Source organism: Thalassophryne amazonica, chromosome 11 (assembly GCF_902500255.1).
Source record: "Thalassophryne amazonica chromosome 11, fThaAma1.1, whole genome shotgun sequence".
Lineage (NCBI taxonomy): Eukaryota > Metazoa > Chordata > Actinopteri > Batrachoidiformes > Batrachoididae > Thalassophryne > Thalassophryne amazonica.
The window spans coordinates 7,473,162-7,493,304 of record NC_047113.1 but is presented as its reverse complement, the minus strand read 5'-3'; the positions used below and the strand labels follow the sequence as shown (position 1 = coordinate 7,493,304).

At 37.9% G+C, this 20,143-nt stretch overlaps 1 protein-coding gene across 3 annotated transcripts in view; it reads right to left on the bottom strand.

The window, feature by feature from the left end:
• zdhhc2 (zinc finger DHHC-type palmitoyltransferase 2) overlaps window positions 1-20,143 on the bottom strand; it is a 148,434-nt gene that overhangs the window by 37,430 nt on the left and 90,861 nt on the right. For 2 of the 3 annotated variants that reach the window (XM_034181191.1, XM_034181192.1), the window contains exons 7-10: window positions 19,031-19,151; window positions 18,824-18,862; window positions 16,399-16,531; window positions 15,780-15,906 (exon numbers count right to left, since the gene is read on the bottom strand). In XM_034181191.1, the coding sequence (XP_034037082.1) occupies window positions 15,780-15,906; window positions 16,399-16,531; window positions 18,824-18,862; window positions 19,031-19,151 (420 nt within the window). The remainder of the gene's footprint in view (window positions 1-15,779; window positions 15,907-16,398; window positions 16,532-18,823; window positions 18,863-19,030; window positions 19,152-20,143) is intronic. The other variant, XM_034181193.1, reaches the window with a different exon arrangement.

Sequence of the window (20,143 nt, the reverse complement as noted above, 5' to 3'; positions counted from 1 at the left end):
ATGATGGTGCAAGCATCATGATATGGGCATGTTTCTCCTACTATGGTGTTGGGCCTATATATCACATACCAGGTATCATGGATCAGTTTGGATATGTCGTTGGCTTTTTTTGGCTCTTGCTTGCCTCTACTGGTGGTTGGCTCTCACTGCGGTATTGTACCACTTCCTGTTCCACAGTACAGCGGTGTTTTTCTGTATCTGTTAGCTGTTTAATCTGCGCAGTTAGATTGATCTAGTTAACTAGATAACGATTTGCTTCACAGTGTAATCTTCACGTGCCTTAACTAAAGCACTCCCTCTGCTGAATCACCTCTAAATTATTTACACATTATTCACTTTGTGTGTTTTTAGGAATCCGCTAGCTTAGCGCAGCTACTAGCTCTTAGCCGGTTTAGCATGGCAGCTTCTCCTGTCTCTCCCGCACTTTTCTGCTCTGGGTGTGAAATGTTTAGTTATTCCTCGGCCTCCTTTAGCAGTAATGGTACTTGTAATAAGTGTAGCTTATTCGTAGCTTTGGAGGCCAGGCTGGGCGAATTGGAGACTCGGCTCCGCACCGCGGAAAATTCTACAGCTAGCCAGGCCCCTGTAGTCGGACCAAGGTAGCTTAGCCGCCGTTAGTTTCCCTCTGGCAGATCCCGAGCAGCCGGGAAAGCAGGCCGACTGGGTGACTGTGAGGAGGAAGCGTAGCCCTAAACAGAAGCCCCGTGTACACCGCCAACCCGTTCACATTTCTAACCATTTTTCCCCACTCGGCGACACACCCGCCGAGGATCAAACTCTGGTTATTGGCGACTCTGTTTTGAGAAATGTGAAGTTAGCGACACCAGCAACCATAGTCAATTGTCTTCCGGAGGCCAGAGCAGGCGACATTGAAGGAAATTTGAAACTGCTGGCTAAGGCTAAGCGTAAATTTGGTAAGATTGTAATTCACGTCGGCAGTAATGACACCCGGTTACGCCAATCGGAGGTCACTAAAATTAACATTGAATCGGTGTGTAACTTTGCAAAAACAATGTCGGACTCTGTAGTTTTCCCTGGGCCCCTCCCCAATCGGACCGGGAGTGACATGTTTAGCCGCATGTTCTCCTTGAACTGCTGGCTGTCTGAGTGGTGTCCAAAAAATGAGGTGGGCTTCATAGATAATTGGCAAAGCTTCTGGGGAAAACCTGGTCTTGTTAGGAGAGACGGCATCCATCCCACTTTGGATGGAGCAGCTCTCATTTCTAGAAATCTGGCCAATTTTCTTAAATCCTCCAAGCCGTGACTATCCAGGGTTGGGACCAGGAAGCAGAGTTGTAGTCTTACACACCTCTCTGCAGCTTCTCTCCCCCTGCCATCCCTCATTACCCCATCCCCGTAGAGACGGTGCCTGCTCCCAGACCACCAATAACCAGCAAAAATCTATTTAAGCATAAAAATTCAAAAAGAAAAAATAATATAGCACCTTCAACTGCACCACAGACTAAAACAGTTAAATGTGGTTTATTAAACATTAGGTCTCTCTCTTCTAAGTCCCTGTTAGTAAATGATATAATAATTGATCAACATATTGATTTATTCTGCCTTACAGAAACCTGGTTACAGCAGGATGAATATGTTAGTTTAAATGAGTCAACACCCCCGAGTCACACTAACTGCCAGAATGCTCGTAGCACGGGCCGAGGCGGAGGATTAGCAGCAATCTTCCATTCCAGCTTAATAATTAATCAAAAACCCAAACAGAGCTTTAATTCATTTGAAAGCTTGACTCTTGTCCATCCAAATTGGAAGTCCCAAAAACCAGTTTTATTTGTTATCTATCGTCCACCTGGTCGTTACTGTGAGTTTCTCTGTGAATTTTCAGACCTTTTGTCTGACTTAGTGCTTAGCTCAGATAAGATAATTATAGTGGGCGATTTTAACATCCACACAGATGCTGAGAATGACAGCCTCAACACTGCATTTAATCTATTATTAGACTCAATTGGCTTTGCTCAAAATGTAAATGAGTCCACCCACCACTTTAATCATATCTTAGATCTTGTTCTGACTTATGGTATGGAAATTGAAGACTTAACAGTATTCCCTGAAAACTCCCTTCTGTCTGATCATTTTTTAATAACATTTACATTTACTCTGATGGACTACCCAGCAGCTTAGCCTGGAAAAAGAGTCTGTTGTTCTATAAAAAAGCCCTCCGTAAAGCTAGGACATCTTACTACTCATCACTAATTTCATTTCATTTATTTATTTATTTCATTCATTTAAAAGAAAAAAAAAACAGAAAAGCAGAAATAAAGCATCTCCATTACCAGAATGAAAAGGAGCAGAGAGAAGAACAAGTCTTATATTTTCTGTCCCTTTTTACAATACAATCTTTCAATATCCAGCGTCATTTTTCAACATTATTTAACAGATTGTATTTCTTTAAACTTGTCACATACCACTGACATGACCATTATTAAATAGATTACATCTCTGACAGGTTACATTTTTAAACTTAAAACATTTTATACATTATTAACAAATTACATTTTTTTTTTTACTTCCTTACAGCCCACTAACTTATTTTATATTTTCATACTTACTTAATACATCTAGTTTAATATGTTTTTTAAATAATTTAAGCAACCTTAATTCTTTAATTTGTTTGCTGAGATTGTTCCATAATTTTACACCATTTACTGCAATACTCCGTTCTTTTACTCTGGTTCTGTATCTTGGTTTTCTAAAGACTTCTATTCCTTTCAGTTTATAACTACTTACTCTTTTCTCAAACATATTTTGAATGTTTGTTGGTAAAGCATTTTTATTAGCTTGGTACATTGTAATATTTTCAAATCGACCAAATCACAAAATTTAAGTACCCTGTACTTAATGAACAATGGATTAGATGGATCTCTAAAACCACTGTTGCTAATCACCCTTAAAGCCCTTTTCTGCAGAATAAACAAAGGTTGTATATGTTGATCCCCAGATTTCTACACAATAAGTTAAATATGGGAAAATCAATGAATTGTACAATGTTAATAAACCATAACTATTTAATGAATATTTTACTTTATGCAAAACAGCAATGGCTTTCGCTATTTTTCCTTTTATGTAATTTATGTGTGACTTCCATGTAAGATCTTCATCAATTATGACTCCTAAAAATTTCATTTCTTTTACCCTTTGTATGTCCATTCCATCTATTTGTAATGACACGTTATTTTTTTTTGCTCTGTCATTAAACAATATGAAATTTGTCTTATTAATATTTAGTGACAGTCTGTTTATATCAAACCAATGCTTAACCTTTTTCAATTCTGTTTTTATCACTTGTGCTACTTCCTGTATATCTGATCCAGATATACAGGAAGTTTGAAGATAGTAAATCTTATTTTCTTCAATAGTTAAATTGAAGAAAATAAGAACAACCCCAGGTTTCTTTTCAGCACTGTAGCCAGGCTGACAAAGAGTCAGAGCTCTATTGAGCCGAGTATTCCTTTAACTTTAACTAGTAATGACTTCATGACTTTCTTTGCTAATAAAATTTTAACTATTAGAGAAAAAATTACTCATAACCATCCCAAAGACGTATCGTTATCTTTGGCTGCTTTCAGTGATGCCGGTATTTGGTTAGACTCTTTCTCTCAGATTATTAGTTGGCTATGTACCACAGGCTTTTAAGGTGGCAGTAATTAAACCATTACTTAAAAAGCCATCACTTGACCCAGCTATCTTAGCTAATTATAGGCCAATCTCCAACCTTCCTTTTCTCTCAAAAATTCTTGAAAGGGTAGTTGTAAAACAGCTAACTGATCATCTGCAGAGGAATGGTCTATTTGAAGAGTTTCAGTCAGGTTTTAGAATTCATCATAGTACAGAAACAGCATTAGTGAAGGTTACAAATGATCTTCTTATGGCCTCAGACAGTGGACTCATCTCTGTGCTTGTTCTGTTAGACCTCAGTGCTGCTTTTGATACTGTTGACCATAACATTTTATTACAGAGATTAGAGCATGCCATAGGTATTAAAGGCACTGCGCTGCGGTGGTTTGAATCATATTTATCTAATAGATTACAATTTGTTCATGTAAATGGGGAATCTTCTTCACAGACTAAGGTTAATTATGGAGTTCCACAAGGTTCTGTGCTAGGACCAATTTTATTCACTTTATACATGCTTCCCTTAGGCAGTATTATTAGACGGCATTGCTTAAATTTTCATTGTTACGCAGATGATACCCAGCTTTATCTATCCATGAAGCCAGAGGACACACACCAATTAGCTAAACTGCAGGATTGTCTTACAGACATAAAGACATGGATGACCTCTAATTTCCTGCTTTTAAACTCAGATAAAACTGAAGTTATTGTACTTGGCCCCACAAATCTTAGAAACATGGTGTCTAACCAGATCCTTACTCTGGATGGCATTTCCCTGACCTCCAGTAATACGAGTCATTTTTGATCAGGATATGTCCTTCAATGTGCATATTAAACAAATATGTAGGACTGCTTTTTTGCATTTACGCAATATCTCTAAAATTAGAAAGGTCTTGTCTCAGAGTAATGCTGAAAAACTAACTCATGCATTTATTTCCTCTAGGCTGGACTATTGTAATTCATTATTATCAGGTTGTCCTAAAAGTTCCCTGAAAAGCCTTCAGTTAATTCAAAATGCTGCAGCTAGAGTACTGACGGGGACTAGAAGGAGAGAGCATATCTCACCCATATTGGCCTCTCTTCATTGGCTTCCTGTTAATTCTAGAATAGAATTTAAAATTCTTCTTCTTACTTATGAGGTTTTGAATAATCAGGTCCCATCTTATCTTAGGAACCTCATAGTACCATATCACCCCAATAGAGCGCTTCGCTCTCAGACTGCAGGCTTACTTGTAGTTCCTAGGGTTTGTAAGAGTAGAATGGGAGGCAGAGCATTCAGCTTTCAGGCTCCTCTCCTGTGGAACCAGCTCCCAATTCAGATCAGGGAGACAGACACCCTCTCTACTTTTAAGATTAGGCTTAAAACTTTCCTTTTTGCTAAAGCTTATAGTTAGGGCTGGATCAGGTGACCCTGAACCATCCCTTAGTTATGCTGCTATAGACTTAGACTGCTGGGGGGTTCCCATGATGCACTGAGTGTTTCTTTCTCTTTTTGCTCTGTATGCACCACTCTGCATTTAATCATTAGTGATTGAACTCTGCTCCCCTCCACAGCATGTCTTTTTCCTGATTCTCTCCCCTCAGCCCCAACCAGTCCCAGCAGAAGACTGCCCCTCCCTGAGCCTGGTTCTGCTGGAGGTTTCTTCCTGTTAAAAGGGAGTTTTTCCTTCCCACTGTCGCCAAGTGCTTGCTCATAGGGGGTCGTTTTGACCGTTGGGGTTTTTCCGTAATTGTATGACCTTGCCTTACAATATAAAGCGCCTTGGGGCAACTGTTTGTTGTGATTTGGCGCTATATAAATAAAATTGATTGATTGATTGATATGTCAAAATACTTGAAGAGGTCATGTTGCCTTATGCTGAAGAGGACATGCCCTTGAAATGGGTGTTTCAACAAGACAATGACCCCAAGCACACTAGTAAACCAGCAAAATCTTGGTTCCAAACCAACAAAATTAATGCCTCGCAGATGTGAAGAAATTATGAAAAACTGTGGTTATACAACTAAATACTAGTTTAGTGATTCACAGGATTGCTAAAAAAAAAAAGCACTTTGAACATAATAGTTTTGAGTTTGTAGCATCAACAGCAGATGCTACTATTATTCTGAACACCCCCTTTTCTACTTTTCTACTTGAATGCTTGGTCTTGTTGGATTTGTGAGAATCTACTGAATCTACTGGTAGCTTGTTTCCCATGTAACAATAAGAAATATACTCAAAACCTGGATTAATCTGTTTAGTCACATAGCACTACTATTATTGTGAACACTACTGTACACACAATGCAATGCAACTTACTACACCTTAACTAAAGTGACATGAAATATACAATGACATGGCTAAAATTCTTCTCTATTACCCGTGCATAGAATGCGTAATTCAGATAGTGAATTACTAATTTTGCCAAGTGGGGAGTCGCAGCATTAATGCAGTCACAGTGCTGATACTGTGCAGAAACACTCTTTCAAAAGCTCTTCTTCCTCCTTTGGGACTTTTGCCATCTTATGAATCAAATACTTTGTCAGTGGCAGCACTTTGTTGTTCTGTGTAACTAAAAAGCTGAATCTTGACTTTAACGTTTTTGGCAGATACAGTGTAGGCATAAAATAATGTGTGGGGGAAAGGGTATCTCAGAAAAGAAATTCAATATTTCTCAGTCTAAACATGTAAATTTAGATTTAAAACAATAAAAAAATCTTGGATATTCTCTGAGATCACAAAGTCATGAATTTGTGAGATGAAACAAATTTAAGAGAAAAACCTTGGATATTTTCTGAGCTTAAAAAAAAATCATGTTTACAAGAAAAAAACGATTAAGAAGTGAGATTAAGAAGTCACAAATTTATGATGGAAAGAACATAAAACTGAAATTTATGAAAAAAAAAACTATTTTCTGAGATTAAGAAGTCATACATTTTTGAGGGATAAAACAAATTTAAAAGTCTCATTCTCTGAGAATATAAACTCATAAATTTATGAAAAAAAAATACAAATTTATGAGGGAAAATACATGAATATTCTCTGATATTATAAAGTCATAAATTTGGAAGAAAAAAAATCACAAAATTATGAGAAAAAAATCTTGGCTATTCTGAGATCATAAAGTCATAAATTCTTGAAACCAAATGAATTTCAAAGAAAAAACACAGATATTCTCTGAGTTTATAAAGTCAAACAAATTCATGAAAAAAATAACTGATACTTTCTAAGATTAAGAAGTCCTAAATTTATGACAACCCAGACATACATTATATGAGAAAACAGCTATTTTGAGATTAAGAAGTCAAATTTGTGAGCAAAAAAAAAAAAAAAAAATTGAGAAAAAACTTGAATATTCTGTGAGAATATAAAGCCATAAATTTGGAATGTAAAAAAAAAAAAAAAAAACAAACCTCAAAAAATTAGCAGAAATACAATTCTCTGAGTTCACATACATTCATGAGAAAAAAATTACAAGAAAATAACCCAGATATTGCCAGACACAAAGAAAAGTCACAAATTTAGGAAAAAAAAAAACCCCCTCATGGAACCATAACTCTGTACTGTGCAACGTAGTCCTGCACCACATTCATCATGCACAACATGCACACACTGTGCCAATTCATTTGGCTTTTCTCCCAAGTGATTAAAATAAAAATAGATCCCAGGTTGGAAAATGTTGAACTTCTCTTCTAAGTGAGTTTGAATGTGGCACTGCTGCTGCTACCTGGTCTGGTGAGTCTCAAATTCTGCTGCGACATTCAAATGTTTTTAGGGTCAGAATTTGCCATAAATAACACGAAAACATGGATCCATGCTGCTGGAATGTTTGCAGCAGCAGTCAAACCCAGTACTAGGAAGGGACCACATGAAATGGTCAGTGGATGGACAATAATGATACATTCTAGTCTGAAAAAAGTAACATTAAATTTGTAGCTTTGAATACTAGAACAGTTGTTTATGAACTACAGATATATATCAGTCCTGCTTGGTGTCAGTTGGATTAGCTCCGGAATTCATAACTCCTTGTAATGTGGAGGTATTTCAGATCAACTTGACATGCTCTGGGGTAAAGCACTTAAAAAGATTGCAAAACATTGCCCTAATACAGTAATTTAACTCTCATAATTACCGTGTAGTCATGCTGACCTAATGTGTTCTTGCTGTATCTGTTCCAGACCAGCGGACGTTTTGGATGTGTGAACGCTGAACTGCATGAGATGATACGTATTACACACAGCCTCTCTGTGATGTATCATCATTTCCTACAGCAAAATCTCATTTATACTTTAGATCTTACCAGTAAATAACACCTCAAGCTGCCTTATGCTATAATTTGGCTTTGTACAAGTAAACTGAATTGAATGATGCTTGAAAGTATTCACAGCGCTTCACTTTTTCCACATTTTGTTATGTTACAGCCTAATTTCAAAATCAATCAATCAATCAATCAATCAATTTTATTTATATAGCGCAAAATCACAACAACAGTTGCGCCAAGGCGCTTTATATTGCAAGGCAAAAGCCATACAATAATCACAGAAAAACCCCAACGGTCAAAACGACCCCCTATGAGCAAGCACTTGGCGACAGTGGGAAGGAAAAACTCCCTTTTAACAGGAAGAAACCTCCAGCAGAACCAGGCTCAGGGAGGGGCAGTCTTCTGCTGGGACTGGTTGGGGCTGAGGGAGAGAACCAGGAAAAAGACATGCTGTGGAGGGGAGCAGAGATCAATCACTAATGATTAAATGCAGAGTAGTGCATACAGAGCAAAAAGAGAAAGAAACACTCAGTGCATCATAGGAACCCCCCAGCAGTCTAAGTCTATAGCAGCATAACTAAGGGATGGTTCAGGGTCACCTGATCCAGCCCTAACTATAAGCTTTAGCAAAAAGGAAAGTTTTAAGCCTAATCTTAAAAGTAGAGAGGGTGTCTGTCTCCCTGATCCGAATTGGGAGCTGGTTCCACAGGAGAGGAGCCTGAAAGCTGAAGGCTCCGCCTCCCATTCTACTCTTAAAAACCCTAGGAACTACAAGTAAGCCTGCAGTCTGAGAGCGAAGCGCTCTATTGGGGTGATATGGTACTACGAGGTCCCTAAGATAAGATGGGACCTGATTATTCAAAACCTTATAAGTTAGAAGAATTTTAAATTCTATTCTAAATTAACAGGAAGCCAATGAAGAGAGGCCAATATGGGTGAAATATGCTCTCTCCTTCTAGTCCCCGTCAGTACTCTAGCTGCAGCATTTTGAATTAACTGAAGGATTTTCAGGGAACTTTTAGGACAACCTGATAATAATGAATTACAATAGTCCAGCCTAGAGGAAATAAATGCATGAATTAGTTTTTCAGCATCACTCTGAGATAAGACCTTTCTAATTTTAGAGATATTGCGCAAATGTAAAAAAGCAGTCCTACATATTTGCTTAATATGTGCACTGAAGGACATATCCTGATCAAAAATGACTCCAAGATTTCTCGCAGTATTACTGGAGATCAGGGTAATGCCATCCAGAGTAAGGATCTGGTTAGACACCATGTTTCTAAGATTTGTGGGGCCAAGTACAATAACTTCAGTTTTATCTGAGTTTAAAAGCAGGAAATTAGAGGTCATCCATGTCTTTATGTCTGAAAGACATTCCTGCAGTTTAACTAATTGGTGTGTGTCCTCTGGCTTCATGGATAGATAAAGCTGGGTATCATCTGCGTAACAATGAAAATTTAAGCAATGCTTTCTAATAATACTGCCTAAGGGAAGCATGTATAAAGTGAATAAAATTGGTCCTAGCACAGAACCTTGTGGAACTCCATAATTAACTTTAGTCTGTGAAGAAGATTCCCCATTTACATGAACAAATTGTAATCTATTAGATAAATATGATTCAAACCACCGCAGCGCAGTGCCTTTAATACCTATGGCATGCTCTAATCTCTGTAATAAAATTTTATGGTCAACAGTATCAAAAGCTGCACTCAGGTCTAACAGGACAAGCACAGAGATGAGTCCACTGTCTGAGGCCATAAGAAGATCATTTGTAACCTTCATTAATGCTGTTCCTGTACTATGATGAATTCTAAAACCTGACTGAAACTCTTCAAATAGACCATTCCTCTGCAGATGATCAGTTAGCTGTTTTACAACTACCCTTTCAAGAATTTTTGAGAGAAAAGGAAGGTTGGAGATTGGCCTATAATTAGCTAAGATAGCTGGGTCAAGTGATGGCTTTTTAAGTAATGGTTTAATTAATTTAAAATCTCCAGGACAAAAATGCAGGTAGACTCCATGACAGGGGCAGTGCTGGAAGATAAAATGCAGTTTATGGACCTAGGACAGACTTGGGCCCTATGGCATCAATGGTGGTTTGAGCAGTGGCCAACACTAAATGGGTTCAACACACTTTAAGCCCATTGTCAGTAAACACAGGTCAAACTCATGTTCACTGGACGCCAAACGTCTCTTAAAGTAAGTAGGGTCCCTATGCAACTGAGGTCATTGGATCATGTAATAATATTTGTAGGCAAGAAAGATGCTTGCCAGTTACTGCAATGAGTTGATGACTTTATCCCATTGTTCAATATTCTCTCATTTCCAACCTTCTGGCTCAAAGAACGCATGGTGGGTTCAATGTTTCATTCTACAGATTTCCAGCAGACCCAGAAAGACAATCTAAATAATTAGCAGCAATAAAGTAGGAGATGGAAGCTGCCTTCAACTGTCTCATGTTTTTTCATACCATCATGAAATGTATTACGTCTCCGTGATGCAGGCACCCATCACTGATACATTTTAACCCTAACCTTCACCCCAAATGCTCCCCTGTGTCACCCCAAGTTTCACAATACTACTTTTTTTTTGCCGTACCATCACGAACATCTACTATATTACATGACGGTATCACAAACTAATAGATTACATCACTTTTTGTGATACCATCACAAACGTGGTGTGAGATTTGATTGGTTTTAGGATATTTATCAAATATTTTCCTCATGGCAGCCTGTTCTCATCTTATTTTTCCTTGAATACTATCAGATAATCTAGAAAAAAAAATTAAAAAATGTGGCATATTCATCATTTTTACACAAGGATTTGTGTGTGTGTGTGTGTGTGAGTGAGGGAGAAAAAAATCATTAGCTAAATTGTCATGCTTGGCCCTGGCTCAGGGTTTAGGTCCTGATTTTGGCACTATGTCCTTTATGGTTTTATAGTTTTGTTTTCATTTGTTTAGTGTGGTTCTGTTTAATGCTTTGCTTTGCTTTCCAGGTAGTCACTGGTTCCATTCTTTATCTTATCATTTTGTTTCGTATTTATTTATTCTATAGTTCATTTTTGTATTTGTTCAGTCATGGTCCTTTAGGTTTCTTTAGTTTTGTTCTGTTTATCACATTTATTGTATATGCTTGGTCACAGGTTTTTGTTATTATTTATCTTTGATGTTGCTTATCAGTTAACGTTCCATTTGTTGTTTGTTGTATTATTCAGTTGTCACCTGTTTTTTTTTGTTCATTCCATAGTTTGTTCTGCCGTTTTTATTCCAGTTTTAGTTTTAAGCAGTAGTTTCCTGGTTTTTCTCTTGTTACGGTAGTTTTTAGTTTTTCCCCTTTTGGTTTGCTCACATTCATTTTTTGCACATGTCATGTTTCTCACAGTTAGTTTTTCTGTCACTCTCTTCTCTTGTTTTGCACTGCTTTGTTTTGCCCTCTCGCACTCTCTTGCCTTTCTTCTCTCTTCTTTGTTCACTTCACCACACCTCTTTCCTGAACTTTCCACACACCTGCTTCACATCAACCTGATTAGTTTGCTCCTCTTTAAAACCCTCACAGTTCCACAACTCACTGCCTGATTGTTGACCTTGTTCACTTTCTCACCTCTCGTTCTTGTCCAGTTTGCGCTTGTGTGTTTTGACCTTGCTTTTGTGCTCCGACCTCCGCCTTGCCGTATCCTGAACTCTGCCTGTATTTTGACTCTGCCTTTGTTTTGCCTGCTATATACCTCGACGCCGTGTGAACGAACCCTGCCTGGTTTATGGACCACGTCCCAGCCTGTACCTTGTCTGATACCTCTGCTTCCATGTCTGACTACCTGTGTACCAAACCCAATACCTGGATTCAAGATAAAGCCTATTATTCATCTAAACCAACCATGCCTGTGAGTCTGCATTGGTCTCCTACTGCTTCCGGTTTCAGCCCACCACGAGCCCTGACAAAATTAATGTGTTCGTCATATGAGGGAATGTCAACTGTGGCATTTTGCCCATGTGTGTTTCTCTGTCCATGGTCCAGCATAGATGAGTCAGTGCAGAGGACCCCAGGAACTGAAAAAGTCCAAGGGGACACCCGGGTTTCATGTGGCTGAAGCACATTATGGTTACTTTAAGGAGGTGGGTCCATACAGGACCCATCTATTTATTTTTATTTTTTTAAATCAGATTACTTAAGCAATTTTTAAACAAATTTACAGAACTCTGCAGGACCTTGATGATCCGAAACACAAACCATTATAGTGGAGCAGATAACTGTAACAATTGTTCAAATCTGGTTACAAGCACCAAAATTTGACTGTGTATACCTTTTGGTATATATTTTAGACAAATAATGTTAGCCATTTGAATTTTCAATCGAGGGCCAAATAGGAGTCAATGAAGAATTGCACAGGGGTCAAAATTAAAAAATGTTCCACTCATGTTGAAAACTATACCACATTCCAAAAGGGTATAGTTTGGACTATCTATAACTGAATGTTATGGAGTTATGGGGTAAAAACAGCAAGAATGGTGACAAAGGTCAATTTCAGTTTGTACAGGGGTCAAAAGTTAAAGTTGCTCCAATTTTGGTAAAAAAGTGGTGCAAATTATTGGTTGTGTTAATAGGATTAACAAACTGAATAGGTTTGACTGTGTTGAATGTTTGGTCTCCAAAGTAAAGGTCAAACAATGTCGACGTCCATTGGACTCTATGACATGTGACATATGTTACCCCGTAACATGACAACTAAGCATGATACATGGTGCAAACTATTCCTTTTTAAAACCCTATTAACTCAACCAATAATTTGCATCATGTTTTACCATAATTGGAGCAACTTTAACTTTTGACTCCTGTACAAACTGAAACTGACCTTTGTCACCATTCTTGCTGTTTTTACCCCATAACTCCAGAACATTCAGTCATAGATAGTCCAAACTATACCTTTTTGGAATAGTTATGATCAGACACATAATGTGGTATAGCTTTCAATATGATTGGAACATTTTTTTTAATTTTGACCCCTGTGCAATTCTTCATTGATCCCTATTTGGCCCCCGATTGAAAATTCAAATGGCTAACATTATTTGTCTAAAATATATACCAACAGGTATACACAGTCAAATTTTGGTGCTTGTAACCAGATTTGAACAATTTCTCTGCAAACATTCTGTTATCTGCTGCACTATTAGCTTATGGGTTGAAATCAGATGGAAATTATACTGGAGAAACCCTGCATGACGTCACCTATAGGTTTTCTATAGACATGCAGAAGAGCCGCTTTGAAGCCCAGATATTGCTGCTCTTGGTGTCTTCATGTTGGGCGCACTTATCCAGCCTATGTCATGACACAACCCGTATTTGGATAAAGAGGTAGAGTGTGGGTGAAATCCTGGGTAGGACAAACACTCCCCCCCCGCATCTTAGAGAGGAACAACCCACTAGTCCGAAGGTTCAGGTCAATAAATGAATATATTTTGATTCCAAGTTTCAGTACGCTGCACTATTAGCTGTATACTTACATGTGCTTTTCGTTTCAATTAAAAAGACGTTTCTTTCATCTGTGATGCGAGAGTGAATGTTACTTTAATTAAAAAACACATCACTTTGTTTTTAACTTGGCTGGTTATAAAGATGCATGGTACAATGTATATGTCATACACAATCAGTGATGCTGGTAACGTGTTAATTAGTAACGCGTTACTCTAATCTGACCACTTTTTTTTTTAGTAATGAGTAATCTAACGCGTTAATCTTTCCAAATCAGTAATCAGATTAAAGTTACTTCTCCAAGTCACTGCATTACTATTATTTTTGCATTATGGGTCAATAGCAGCATTAAACTTGGTCCATGGGCAGGAGGTCAGGGTTCGACTGTGTGTGAGCTGTGAGCTTTTAATCCGCGGTTTTTTGGAGCAGTTACGACTCGTCCTCACCTCTTAAAGCACGGTGACAACAGCACACCTGCACTGAGCTTTACAAAGACATTTTTATGCTTTTTTTTTTTCTCCTTTATTTAGAATTCTGAGTTGAGCCGCTCCGTATCTGCTCGCTAAAAACAGCTGATCCACGACGCGTCAACAAGTAACACTATTTTCCACTCAAATGCACCTAAACTCTCTTTCTGAGGACCACATGATGTGAAAACGTAATAAAACTTTCTTACCTGTAAATCTGGTCATGTTTTCTGCATAAATAAATGTTATCCATTCTTTGTGCTCAAATGCCAAAGCAGGGGCGAATCCAGATGGAATGGGGGCGTGGGGCAGGGATGTGCCCCACCCCACAACACCCCTAGATTAAAGGTCCAGTTTTGAAGCCTTTTTTTAGTACTACTACTACTAATAATAATAATTTTGACAAGTAAAATGTTTAGAGAGAATTTAAATGTTAGAAAAATGTTAGAAAGAATTTAATAGTTACATTTATAAACAATGTCGGTTAGAAATTGCAAGTTTTACTGTTACAGTGCTGTCAACAGTTAAATATGAGGTCAAGAAAGATTATTTTACTTTTTATAAAACAAGTATTTATTTTCATTGAAGTCAAGAAAGAGTGACTATAAAGTGAGTTTTGGCAAAACAGGTATCATTGTCATGTTGAGGTGGCAGAGGGTTGTTGTCGACAGCTGGGGAAAGTAACTAAAAAAGTAACTAGTAATCTAACAGTTACTTTTACAATTGAGTAATCAGTAAAGTAACTAAGTTACTTTTTCAAGGAGTAATCAGTAATCAGCAATTGGATTATTTTTTCAAAGTAACTGTGGCAATTATCCAACCTTCGAGGGTGACTCTGAATTGCGATGTTTGGCTTAATTTGGAGCAAATACGCACACAGACTAGTGAACTCTTTCCATCTTAGAGTTACGGAACAAGCTAAGCTAAGAGGCTAACCTTGGTTCGGCTATTTATTAAACTGTATTTTCAGGGACAGGGCAGTGGTTGTCATGACATGTGGCTTAGGTGAGGGCATTAAAAATTATGACTCACTTATTTCCTCAGGAATCATGAGTTAACTGGACCTGAAGCCATAAAGTTACCAATAGCTGCTAAAAGTGTTAATGCTGTTAACATCCAAAATAAGACAACAGAAAACTTTACTTGATAGAAATACTCAAACACAGATCTCTCAGATGATCTGTTAGAGCAATTAACAACACAAACCATATTTTACACACATTTGTAATAAAATGCTCAGACCCTGACCTGTAAACAACTAGCAACCACAGCTAGTGGCCGCTGAGCAACCGGAGCGCTGAGCCACATCCTTAATTAAATGATAAATGGACTGCATTTATATAGCACTTTTCCATCTGCATCAGATGTTCAAAGCGCTTTACAATAATGCCTCACATTCACCCCGATGTGAGGGTGCTGCCATACAAGGCACTCACTACACACCGGGAGCAACTAGGGGATTAAGGACCTTGCCCAAGGGCCCATAGTGATTTTCCGGTCAGGCTGGAATTTCAACCAAGGAGCCTCTGGTCTCAAGCCCAACGCTTAACCACTAGACCATCACCTCCCCACAAGTAATACCACTTTTAAAGCATCTTAAACTAATGAACTGTAAAATAAATATTTCCCCCAAGTGCAATTGTCATGAAGAGGGAAGCTATAGCTAAAGAGACCAAAACTGTTTTTTGTGTACCAGGTTATAAACATGTTTATTTCTGCTCTAAAGTTGAACATTTTAACATGGGCCTCTATGGCGATCTGCTCCTTTCCTGAGTCAGCCTCAAGCAGCCAATCAAGCAACTGCAACATTTTCTTCTTCTGTGGCTCAGCTTGGTTGAAATGGACACAGAAGGGGGTTGGCCAGGTTTTAAACAACAACTAACAATGTGAGTTTAGATCTCTGTGGTGATATCTGTGCTGATGAGTCTTCTTTTGAATCTTTTTGACAGCTGATCACAAGATCTTACCTGGAAAAAATGGGCAGAAGCCAATATTTCACCTCATCACCAAAGACCTGGCAGAAGTTCTTACTGAAGCCCAGACTGTAACCGTTCTTATCGGTGCCGTGGCGAAACACCGGGGCCCGCACAGCCTCTGAGAAGAAACACACAAAAGAGGACACGAAGCTGAACAGTGTTTCCCATCCGTGTGTAATCTATATGTGAATGAACGTGTCTTTGTTCTGAAGGAAATGCAGATCTGTGCCACCAGGTGTGACTTCCCTCCCCGAGCAGCGGTGCAGTGTCTGTTACTAAGCTTCTTACGTCTCTGAGCCGTGTGTCTGTGTATTACAGTGAAACACACTCCCCTGGATAATCCACTCTCCTTAATCGCAGACAAAGTGTGCCACTGTTCACACATAATGAAAAATGGCCCAGTCTGATAACGGCCTCCAGAGGCACATCAAAGCGCCGTGCTGATGCAGATGTTAACTGACGGCAGGAAACATGAAACATCCTTCATCATTAGAGCAGAGAAAACTGTGCAAACGCCGAGCAGGTAGTCAAAGCACACAAAGATGATGGCCCTCTCGTCTCCCTGCCAGCCGCATCTACACACGGCACAGGCGGGAAACGCGCCACCTACCGAGAGTGGATCTGTTCTTGCAGACGAGCCAGCAGTGGTAGGCGAAAAGCGAAGCGAGGCTCACTGAGAACATCAAGGCCGCAAAGAAGAGAAACAGGATGTGGAATTTCGCCTGAGTGTCCGGCAGGCCGTTCTGAGGAACAACAGACAAATCCACATCAGCGGCACAAACACAACAGACGCTGAGCAAATAAGTGAAACTCAGGCGTCTAGAAAAGCAGATGTGATTGCTATTTTCAAAGGGTCATATTTGGCAAAACTGGATGTAGTTTTTATGGATAAATTTGGTTCATGGTGATGTAAAAAAAAATCCTTAAAATGCTACAATTCTATGACTGCACATGCAGAAATACTGGCAAAAAAAGAGAAAACAATCTCCTATTTCAGACATTTAATTGTTGTTACAGCTATGGAATTTGAGGAAAATGGTGAATAATTATGATGCGTTCTGCAGGTGGAATGCACACAGACAACTGTGCGCACAGATCCCTGTGAATTCTACCTGTCAGCGTATGAGGTCCTGAAATCCACACACTAGCTGTCACTCAGTGTGACCACACCTCCAATTAATCATAACTTCAGGTCTTAAAATAGTTTAACTGATGAGTTATATAATTTTTTTAAGGATTCCTCCTTCTTGACATTTTTTTTAATCAACTATCAATAGAGGGCAAAATGGCTTTTCTCTGCTGTAAAGCTGGACACTTTAACATGGGCTTCTATGCAGAGTGACTCACTTTTGGAGTCATCCTCAACTGGCCATTCAAGCAACTGCAAGATTTGGTACTTCTGCACTGGTTTCAGTTTTTCAACACTGGAAGTTTGGGCTTGATTTTATACTTCTGTGTGTCAGACATAGAAACCCCCCCCCCCCCCCCCCACACACACACACACACACACACACTTATAAATGACTAAACCTAAAAAATAAATAAATAAATAAATCAGAAGTTATATATACTGCACAATACTTTAGTAAATGATAGTGATAATAACATAAGTAATAACAATTATATAGGTGTACAGGTAATCTTGTGAGTGTGATTTTTTTTTTTTTTTTCTCTAAAACATGTATTAGCTGTACATGTACCAATCCATAGGCCTTTTGGCTGTACCTAATAATAATGTTCAGTTAAAAACCAAATGGACAGTTATATTATTTAATTACAAAATCATATCAATGGCTCCAGGCATTATATTTATTCATTATATTGAGCATGTCACTCACCAAGTTATTTATGAGTCCAATGTTTTCTAGAACATGTATATTAGCTGTCCTGCAATAATTGACATTTGCTGATCATGTTCATGCAACAATCAGATGAGAATTTTTTTCTGTTGGACTGTAAGGCAAAGATGCACACACTTTAGCCTATTACCCAAGAATTTATAATTAATACACAATTATGCATTTCTGCTGAAATGTATTTACGGCCAATTCCTTCAAAGCCCAATCTGGATTTATACAGTGTTCGATTTAACTATTGATAAATATTCATTTTATGAACTGTTATTTTTGCTTCAAATCATTTCTGATTAATTTTTAAATAAGATAAAATTCACATTAAACAAATATAATGCACATTTGAACATAAGAAACAATTATATTTTGTATAAAATGTGATTATATTTTGTGCAGGTGTTGCTTGGAATGATATATCACGTAGTTAATTTTAGCCCACCAGTATGTTGTGAAATATAAATACGGCCGCATATATATAGTATGATTGAGAGAAAATTATTATATGTTTTGCGAATGGATACCTTTTTTTGCAATAATGTTTAAAAATATACATATAATAATAACTGTAAACAGCAGTGTACAGGTAATATGAATGTACAGATAATGATCAGTGATATGTGCAGCTAATAGAACATAGGCCAAACTGTAAATGCACATATAGCTCATGAAAATTAAGATTGAATTGACAGAGATCTTTTGGTAGTGACACCCCCTCTCCCCCCCCCAAAATATATATATATTTTTTGCCGCTATAGAGTTTGCTGTCAAGATTTCCTGAGGTAATTGATCCGCATGATTGATATTCACATTTTGCAAGTCCTGCGTTCACATTATGAGGGATATTTTATTCACATTTTGCAGCAAAATTATTAATGGTTCGTGGATATTCACTGTTTGCTTAAATTTTCATTAACGGTTTGCGGATAATTCACGATTTGCAGCAGATTCACGTTTTTGGGGCTCAACAGGGTGCAATGGGGGTCGGTCCTTCTCATTTAAAGCAGTAACTGAAACAGTTAGTCTCATTATACTGCTATTTTTTTAAAGGATATTTGATTTTAAGACATCTGTAACCTACATTAACGTTTTGGTATAGTGTAAAATATGACCCCTTTAACTACTGGCGAGGGCCCTTACTAATTGTTTCTACTTCAGTGCGTCTAACTAACTGATGGTCCATACCAGGTATTCTCGCAGTCGGAAATGTGCTCTACCTCCAGCCTTGCAAAAAAATAAAATAAAATAAAATACAATAAAAAATATTAAATTCACATGCATGATGATCACAACAGATGTTATCAAAGGTGTATTTAGATTCCATGACAGATATTCTGCTCAAAGCAAGTTTGACAACAAAACATTATCATAAAATGGAAGAAATGCACCCACCAACCAAAACTTAATGAAGTACTGAAGATCTGTGGCTGTTATGAAAAGGCAGTAGAGCAGAGAATATGCCAAGAACAGCATGAAAAACTTATAGTTTGAAAATCCCACACAGTTGTTCACCCTGCAAGAGAAATAAAATGAACCAGGTCACTTATTGTTACACATCGAAGGCAAAGTGTTAAAAGAGTTACAAGAAGGGGAACTCAAACTATGCAACAGAGCCTCGTCTCACACGGGTTCATGCAGATTCAATCTTTGTGATTCATTCATGTCATAATATCTGGTTCTGTTTTGCCTCCGCATTTGTTAAATTCTGTCCAAACGACGTAATTCACTTTATCTCGATTGAAACACAAACTTTCCACCAGGTTGGACACATACTAGCTCAAAACAGCATCAGTTAAGCAGTTATCCTTGAGTTTGACCTTTCAAAGTCACCCAAGATCAGAGATCATGTGATCAAAAAAATGTGATAATATGACTTCATGTATATACAGTTGTATGCAAAAGTTTGGGCACCCCTGATAATTTTCATGATTTTCCTTTATAAATCATTGGCTGTCTGGATCAGAAATTTCAGTTAAATATATCATATATCAGACAAATACAGTGATATTTGAGAAGTGAAATGAAGTTTCTATTATTTACAGAAAGTGTGCAATAATTATTTAAACAAAATTAGATGCATAAATGTGAGCACCCTTGTCATTTTATTGATTTGAATACATTTAGCATTAATTATTGGGACACAAAATTGGTTTGGTAAGCTCATTGACCCTTGACCTCCTTACACAGGTTAATCCAATCATGAGAAAAGGTATTTAAGTTGGCCATTTTCAATTGTTTCCCCTCTTTGCATCTCTTCTAATGAGTGGCAACATGGAAGCCTCTAAACAACTCTCAAATGACCTGAAAACAAAGATTGTTCAACATCATGGTTTAGAGGAAGGATACAAAAAGCTATCTCAGAGATTTCAGCTGTCAGTTTCCACTGTGAGGAACACAGTGAGGAAATGGAAGACCACAGGCACACATTATTAACAGATTACATTTTTGGCTTTGTCACAACCCACTGACTTATTTCATAGTTTCATACTTACTAAATATATCTAG